We start from the raw sequence: 9545 nt of genomic DNA on the forward strand, positions 1-9545 counted from the left end.
TGTGGCCAGCACAGTGCATAACAACCAGCAGCCTTTACTTTTCAAACGTACGTCTGGTACCATTACATTTGGGTGGTTCAGGGGCGTTCTAAAAATCACGAAGTTAAAAATGAATTTGAACTTGAGACCTCCCGGTAGGAATCTTAAACGCTTTACCACTCAGCCACTCTGCCTCCAATGTTCTGAGTACTAAGGGTTTAATGTCTTTAATAATAATAATAATGATAATAATAAAGGTTTATGGAAGTTATCTAAGACAACAATATACCCCATTGTTATATCAACCGAGAGGATAATAACAACTGCCCTCACAGATACCTTCCAGGCCCTTAGCATTCCTAGGAACATTCTCGTTGCCTGTCAGAGGGCGGTACTGCTGCAGACCTGCCACATCACCAGAAAATTCTTCGGTGGAAACTGATAAAGGGACAACGATGAATTTTAATTTTGTTTCCCTTTAACGAAACTTGACCCTGGCAGCGCCAGAGAATGAATACTCGTTCGTCTCTAACATAATAATAATAATATGTGAACCGAAGGGATAACAACAAATGACCTCACAGATACCTTCAAGGCCCTTAACATTCTTAGGAACATCATCGTTGCGGCGCCTTCGACATTGAGTCACGGAGGTTACGATCGTTGCCAGTCAGAGGGCGGTACTGCTGCAGACCTGCCACATCACCAGAAAATTCCCCAGCGGAAACTGACAAAGCGGCCACAATATATTTTGCTTCCCTTGAACGAAACTCGACCCTGGCAGCGCCCAGAGAATGAATGAGTTAATAAAGGCTTTGAAATAATGTAGGCTATGTAGATCTAGTTACTTCAGATTAAAATGGATACTTGCATTATTAAAACTGAAGATCAATTTTATAGTCAATATATTCAGGCAGATATTATTTGTGCAAATGTAAAGCTAAGCGCTTTTTTTGTTGTTGTTTAAAAGTAAGAATTAAACCACAATCTACAATCACGAGCTGGCTCTTTTAGGTATCGAGACATCGACCCACATACCTATATATTTGTATGTATATGCATCGATCATAATACCTTTATCTCCATGGAGTCTATCACCAAAAATAGATGAATACAAAAGAATATGTATATAGGTCTGTGATTGATAGCAGATAATGTGTGTGTGTGTGTGTAGATATTAACAGCCATAGCTAGAAGTACTTCTTTTTCAAATTGATAAGAACTGTAGGAACATGGAAAATGTATTATATTAAACTTTGTGAATTAAGATCGAGAGGGTTGTTTTTATGTCCTACTAACATTTTCTCTAGGATAAAAAAGAACTAAGAAGTTGGCAGATGGTCAAAAGACAATAAAAAAAATATTTCAAGCTCAAATTTCTAACGTTGTTATATGGCTGTTGATCGAAGTTGATCGAGTGTCTAGCCAACAACAGAGGCCTAAAAGTAAAGTTTTAATAATACATAGAACACTGATCCATAACAATAACAAAAACAATAATAAACTAGTCAGAAAGACACAAAGATAAAGGCACATTTCTTATTTCTTATGCTGGCACAAATTTATATAAATGCTCCTTCTTTCGTAAGGCCACTAGAGCATACAGATGCCAATGAATAATTGTGCAAAGTTTTAGTTTGATCCGAGAATGGGTGCGGGAGAAATAACGTGTACACACTTTTTACCACACTGATAGACAGAGTACATTGATAAAAGCTTTGTTAAAAAGATAATAGTCATACAATTTTGCCAGAAATATGTTTCCATAACTGCTACTCAACATATGTATATTTATGTATACATGTGTTGTTGTTTTTTATTCTTGATATATATGTGTGTATCTGTGCATGTGTGTGAAGGATTATTTTTCTAAAGTCTTCATTAAAAACATGAAGATTATCTGACGATGTTTTTATACCAAAGAATGCGTTTCATCTCTTTCTGATTTAATGTCCCCGGCAGACAGAGAACTTTGTACTAATGGATGACTAGATGAACTGTGGCGCCATCTATTAAAACTTGTTCTGTAAAGCTGTTACAGAACATGATCTTCGTTATAAAAACACAGCCTTTTTTTTTTTTTAAACAATTGAACCCAACCCTCTCTTATTGTCTGTCTGTGTCAAGAAATGTATTACCCCTTTTATATACCCTCTCTTTCTCTCTCTCTCTCTCTCTCTCTCTCTCTCTTTCACACACACACTCACACTCACAAACACTCGTATACATACAAATATGTTGTAGGGTGAAAGACTTGAGTTGTTGTTTTTAAAATTCCCTTTGTAATGCTGCATTAAGTGTCTGTCTTCCATACCAAGTGTCAAGAAAACTGAACACATTTTACCAAAAGAACGTTAGCGTCCCTGAGAGCATTCTTGTTAAGTTCCCATTGAAGAGGGCGCCCCTCCCCCCTTTCTTTTACGATCTGATTTGTGCGGTGTTATGAAGCCCAAAGACATGCTTTTAAACAGCCAACATCACAGCAGCCCTTTGTCTTTGGGCTTGTGTATCGAGCATTGCAGAGAGTTGAATGCATGGAACAGAAAATGGACACATTAGGAGGTGTGCGATCCTTTTGACCTGGATGTCTAATTTCTCTATCTCACTGGTCTGTTCACTCTGGCTTAGAAAACATTTCATTCATCCATTAATTAGAAACGTCATTTAAAGCAAAACACAACAAAAAACATTCGATAGTAAGTTGATGTTGTCTAGTGTGTGTGTGTGTGTTTGTATAGATGATTGTTGTCTAGTGTAAGTGGAGATTATTGTTGTCTAGTGTGTGTATAGATGATTGTTATCTAGTGTGTGGAGACGATTGTAGTTTAGTGTGTGAGGAGATGATTGTAGTCTAGTGTGTGTTTGTATAGATTATTGTTGTCTAGTGTATGTGGAGACGATTGTTGTCTAGTGTGTGTTAGTTGAGATGATTGTTATTGTCAAAGTGTGCGGAGACGATTGTTGTCTATTATGTTTGAACTTTTATATTACACTCACTAGCAGAGCCGGTCCTAGCAATTGCGGGGACCTATGCGAAACGGATTGCGCGGGGCCTAGTCTGGGTAGAGATAAGCATAATGTCAACATTAAGATTTTGTATTAGGGAAGTACATTCGTCTTAATTTTTATTAAATGAAAGTTGACAATGCATTTTTTTTTATCGCGCGTAGGATTGGCTTCCTAAATGACAATTTTGTCTATTTTTCATAAGATTTCCAGAACTTTTGGTAGGCCCTATATTTTGCAATTACATAAGATTTCGACTAGCCCCTGGAAAACCAGGAAGCCGCGCAAATCCTGTTATTTATAAGTTAAAGTGGTTTAATTTACACCTAGAATGAGCGCGGGGCCAATGAAAGTGCGGGACCCACTGCGACCGCATTGGTTGCAGTGGCCTAAGTCCGGCCCTGCTAACTAGCAAGTCTAGAGAAACCATTTTAAAAAAGCGAGAAAGAGGAAGAAAGCAAAAATGCCAAGCCTTTAAAATCGCCGAACTTTGCTGGTATTTAAAAAAAAATATCAATCTTACCTTTCTTGGCTTTTCTACATCGCTGTCCGAATATATGGTGCAAGTGGAGCAGGTGGACACATCGGAGCAGACGGAAGACACCGACGGTGACCGGAAGCCGCACTGACCTTCCACTTGCAACAAGTCACTGTCCGAGGAAGGAGTTGGTGACGGAGCTATGGGAGAAAATCGGCTTCCGCTTCCTATGGACTCCAGCTCTATCTCAGCCTCGTCCAGAGACCCTTGGTCATTGTTCAACATCGGGTGGTCAGTCTCGCTGTGGTCACTGATCACCAGCTCAGGGATATTGTGTAGAAGGTTCTCTGGGATGAGAACCTCGTGTCGCAATTTTGTTGGGGAAAACCCGGAATTGGTATTATGAACAAATCTGTTGGACGGCTGAGGCTCCGATTTGGTAACTGTCGATTCGGATATCGAACATTTAGACTGGAGATAAATATCAGAGCTCGTATCTGCTGTCAAGTTCGTCTGGTTATCTGTATTCGATTCCAAAGAATCTCTACTCGATTTTGAGACTGATTCATACAATCTAAAGCCTGATGAATGAGATTCTTTAGATAGTGAGAGTTTAGACTCAAACGAATCATCGCTTTTTACTTGAGGATCTAATGCAAAAAATGTTTTCTCGCAATATGCCTTGACGCTTTGAGGCGAAATAAAGTGGGCTGAAATGCACTGAGGCTCAATGCGGTTCATGATGCCAGAATGAAGAGGCGATTGCCTGATGGAGGAATGTGTTAAGTTTAACGCAATGGAGCATTTCTCTGAGGAGTTGTAGGAAGACTCGCCCTGTTGATCCACATCGGCAGTTTCGCCATTGTCACTTCTGCTGGAAAATCGTCTGGACTGGTGCTGGTTGAGGAAGTCTGCAAACTCAAAGTCATGATCGTCGTCGGGAGGCCCCAGGTCCACTGCCGAGTCAGCGTTGCTGGACCGGAAGGACTGGATGCTGCAAATACTTCCTATACTGTTTCTCGGAGATAGCTGAGGCACTAGACTTGAGATGTTTTCCTCGTACATTGGTCTGCTGCTAGGGAAGATGTAGTGTGGGGAAGCCCGGAGTTCTTTAAGAGAATCTTTCAACGAGAGGCTTCTTTCAATGTCTTCAGAAAGCTTAGTGCTTAGACTGCTCTTACCCACTTCATCTTCTCCAGAAATACATATCGTTATTTCTGATTTGTGGCTCAAATCTGGAGTATATTCTGAAGTCCCGAATAAATGTCTGGAAGCCAGAGTTAAAGATCTGTCATTGGAAGTAATCTCAGCGTTATATCCAGCTTCTTGGTGGTCATCCAACCCAGAGAGGCCGTGGTGGTAAATGTGAGAAAAGTGAACCTGGGAGCATTGTTTGTTCTTGTGGTGTAAACAACAGTAAGAGCAACATTTATCGTAGGGGGAATCTATTGCTATGGCCCCAAGGGAGCAAGTGGGACATCTCGTGGGTTGGTCGTTATGATTGAAAAAAAGTTCTGCGCCATTGTCGTGGTTTGTAAAGGTCTCTGTTGATTGTATAGAGATATCGGTGTTGGTGCCTGTAGTTGACCATTGTTTGTCCTCCTGGGTCGAGTTCTCGAGACTTGGTGCCTTAATCATCTCCTCATGGTCACCAGTTCCCACCTGATCAGAACCAGTCTCAAAGTTGTCCGCATCACCAGCGTTATCTGGCATGAAAACGCACGGGCCTTGCTCGTCTTCGGGGTATATCCAGGTCTCCGGGGTGTCCTCGCGTAGCCTCAAGACGGAAGTTAGCCAATCGTCCACGAGTCTTGGGGAAGACTCCACTGGTAAACTAGGAGCCGAATGGGCAGTTTTAATGACATGAATCCTTCGGGTGGTTTCCTTGGGCAGAGCTAAGTTAGTGCACGAGCTAGTGAGATGTATGCTCGCCTCTGACCGCTGCCCACATAGCTCAGCCGGATCCCTGAACATTCGTTGAATTGGTGTCGGCTCTGACTTTGGGCTGCTGCATGTTGTCATCAGAGATGGATACACAGAAGCACTGTAGAAGAAGTCTGCAGGAGAGACGCTTCGGCTTTGAAAGAGCTCACCCGAACACTGAGAATGCGACTCGTTCACAGGTTTGAACTGAGAGTCTGGCGAAGATGGATCTCCGGGGATAAAATCATCAAAGGAAGGACTTATCTTTAGCTTCGGGGTAATCAAAGTCATATCCGGCGAACTATGGCAGCGTCGCGAGTATGTTTCATTAACCATTAGAGATGTTGACACCATGCTATCGGTATTGGTAATTTGAGATCCTTTGAGGGAATGGTCTTCGAAGATCTTTTCTGAACCGCTGTTGTGTAAGCGCGTGCATTTCATATTGTCACAGTCGTCAAGAGTGTCAGAAGTTCTCTCAATTTCAGTCTGAACACTATCAGGGCGTCCTACACCAAGGCGTTGAGATTTGGCATGCCTGGGTTCAGAGGAGTGTCGTTGACGAAGAGGCGTTTCAGGAAGACGGAATGAATTGGAGACATCATCTTCTGGACACTCCCCAACACTGACTCGTCCGTACGCAAAGTTGAAATGTGCCGCTCGACTTTTCTCCACTTTTGAGTCTGCACGACTTTTTCTAAGATGTTTGTCTCTAAGCGAGCTATACCGATTTGATGTTTGTTCATCTCGAGTTGAGCCATTCCGACTTTCTGGCGCAGTTTCAGTTTTGGCTAGCGAGTTCTGCCGAGTACTTTGGGCCACAACTATGTCGTTTCTGCAGTCTATAGCTGAATCCCTCAGGGGGGTGGATCTTTCCTTACAACACGACCCTCTGCTGCTGGATATTTTCTCAAAGAAAAGAAATCTCTCATAATAAGGAGAATTCTTGAGGCTGGCCGCAGACTTGGATCGTACTTTTAGACGAGATTTATCTTTCACATCACACCGTCCTCTGGACTCCATGACAGTTCTAGTTCATACATTAAGTTTATATTAATCTGGGAAACGAAAAATCATATTGAGTTATTATTCAGAGATGGAAATTACTATAATATGGTCTATTTTAAAACTTCGATTTTTTTATGTACATCTTCTTTGATTATTCCAGACAGAAGTTTGTTCAATCCAATGGAGGCCAGCTTCAATAGGCCTAGCGTTCAAAGAATCTTTGACTCAACCCTTAAGACATATACAGGGAAAATGTTTTAAAAGTCAATAAATGTTTCGTAAAAAAAAAAAAAAAAAAAAAAAAAAAAAAAAAAAAAATTTCTATGTTTTGGATGCAGTTGGAAGATAATCTACTTCCTGGTCCAAACCTTCCGCAGAACGACGGGGGGACGGCAGAGGGCAGGGTTTGAACTCGGTACCATCGAGAAGACCGAAGGACAGTCCAGAACACATACCGCACGACCAGGTGCCAATTTAATATAAGTAGAATCTTATGGGGTTTTTCGTTTGTTTGTTGGACATGTTTCGGATGTTCCTTCGGAACTAAAGATGGTTATATCCTAGAGCCTAAACCTCCAGCAGGACGGTAGGAGTTCGAACACGGAACGACAGTCCAAAGCGCATACCATTTAAGGATAGTTTTAACCTGCGGAACGCTTTCCAAGATAGCAAGACCTGCTATGAATGCAAATAAACAAGTCGAATCCCCGTTAAATAAGCGAGAAATGAAAAGTAAAACTACTTTGAAAGGGTTCAGAACTGAATCTTACCGGCATTAGTTACGATTGGAAGAGAAAATGTGATAACACCAGGTGTCGGTAAAGTTCAATGAACAATGAAACATGTCCAACAAACAAATTAGCGCGGGTCCTATGAAAGTGCGGGTCCTATGAAAGTGCGGTCGCATAGGTTGCAGAGGCCTATGGCCGGCCATGCAAAAAAGCGGCGCATCTTACACCGTGGGTCGACTATATCTATCTATCTATATATATAAGTCTCTTCATGGCTCAACAGTTTGGCCCTCATGGAGTAAAGAAAAGATCACTCTTTTATTTCTAAAAGTCGGACTAGAGTTACCCCACAAAAAAAAGAGGGGGGGGGGGACAAGTAGTATTCAGCGTCAACAAATTGTAGGGCCAGACTTAACTATTGTGACCAAGAAGTCATGGAAAGATCACTATTTTTTAAATTTCTACCCCACGTAACTATAGCGGCGAAAAAAAGGGGGGAGGGGAACAAGTAATCTACTCTATATTCACCGGTCACTAAATAGCGCGAGAAGCTTCTTTCACCAGATTTACGGGTACTGCATAATGCCGTTCTTTTTTCGCGCGTAGGATTCCATAATGAATGACACCCCAAAATGACAATTTTTGTCTATATATTTCAGGAGATTTGTATGAGTTTTCAAAAGATTTTAATAATTTCCGGAGATTTCCAGGACTTTTTCGTATATTTTGCGATTTCAGGAGATTTCTAGGAGCTCCTGGTAAATCAAGAGGCCGCGGAAAATCTGTTATAAGTTAGAAAATGGTTTAATTTAGTAATTTATACACCTAAAATAAGAGCGGGTCCTATGAAAGTGCGGGGCACACTGCGGACGCATAGGTTGCAGTGGTTTAAGGCCAACCCTGCAAAATAGCGGCGTATGTTACGCCGCCGGTCGACTAGTAACTGTTTAATTGCAACACAGTAAAAGTAAAGTATATAATGTGATCTTATAAAATGGTAATAATCCTGATAATCAATGAAGTGAACAAGATAGACTTGATGTACAACATCTTTATTGATATAATTTCATTCACACAATCACCTAGACTTTATTGTTTGTGAAGATAGATCTAAAACATTCAATCACACAATCACCTAAGAATTTCTTGCTTCTGAAGATGTTATAGATCTAATACATTCATTCACACAATCCTCTAGATTTAATTGCTTTCTTCTAGCTCTGGTTCAACAATGGCAGAGAGTTTCCAAGCCACACAAAGACTAGCCCAAGACCCAGAGGCATAGTGAGGGGGGGAAAGGGGCACGATACCCGGTCTCCACCCTCGGGGAGTTGGGCGCCATACACACATGCGCCAAAAAATATATATTATTGTAGATATGCTAAGGTTTTTTATATTATATTATTGCTAAATTCTTTTATTTATAAGCCTTTATTTAAATGTGATTTTCATGGAAAATGGGGGGGGGGGAGGCGCCAATAAAGTTTCTTGCCCGGGCGCACATTTTGCTCACTACGCCTATGCCAAGACCCAACAGATAATAAATATTAGAACCTATTGACATAGTGCATAGCACTTCGACGACAATTTGCTTCCCTTTAAGAAACAACTCGAAGTGAACAGAAATATAATTTGTTCATTTCCTAAACATTGTTCTTAATAACACTTAAGCCAACAATATGGGCTTCTGTCAAAACACGGCTACTGACCATCAAATGAAAAAAAAAACACTTGACACCTGAACATATTCAGGAGTCCTCCACGATGAAAGTCATAGGAAGGGTGTGTCATCCAGATTTCAGCTTACACTTCATAAGACAAACTTTAAAGAAAAATGTTTGAGATAGCTTGGTAAGAAAGAGCTTTAAAACTGGTTGACACCCAACAAAACCAGAAAATACACACACATGCACACTTTGAACTGAAGTTTTCTTGTACTAAAATATATAACCACTGTCATCTATTAAGATATAGATATAGTACTGGGAGATTCAGTTAGCCTTTGGAAGTGCAAAGACAATTTTGATCAAATATAAGACATTTGAAACAAGATCTAAATACAATTTTAGAAAACGCTTTACAAATTCACAACTGCCACTCAAAATGTAATTCAAAACTTTTACTATCAACTCAAAGTACGAAATCCTTCCGCGCTGTTCACCCAGTAATCCAAGCCAGTGAAAAAAAAAAAAAGAAAAGAACTGATTTAAACAAAACGAGTTCTTACAAATGTATCCACAAAAACAAAACAAATTATATTAACTATTTTCGCATTTCTAAACAAGAACGACAATCCCAACAGCGCGGGTGAACTCTTCATGACGTCAATAAATAATCGGGAGTGATCGATTCTAGCTATCTGCTGCTAACTCTCTTTCTCTTCTCTGCCATAAATCCAGACATTCTTGTTCGACACAGCC

General features: G+C 40.6%; 1 protein-coding gene across 1 annotated transcript in view; it reads right to left on the reverse strand.

Annotated features, from left to right (window-relative positions):
• The window catches only part of LOC106063721 (uncharacterized), an 87380-nt gene extending 80942 nt beyond the window's left edge, over positions 1-6438 (reverse strand). Inside the window, exon 1 of the mRNA XM_013222162.2 lies at positions 3509-6438. Coding sequence (XP_013077616.2) covers positions 3509-6409 — 2901 coding nt within the window. The 5' untranslated portion in view covers positions 6410-6438. The remainder of the gene's footprint in view (positions 1-3508) is intronic.
• Positions 6439-9545: the final 3107 nt, after the last annotated feature.

Source organism: Biomphalaria glabrata, chromosome 3 (assembly GCF_947242115.1).
Source record: "Biomphalaria glabrata chromosome 3, xgBioGlab47.1, whole genome shotgun sequence".
NCBI classification, from domain to species: Eukaryota; Metazoa; Mollusca; class Gastropoda; family Planorbidae; genus Biomphalaria; species Biomphalaria glabrata.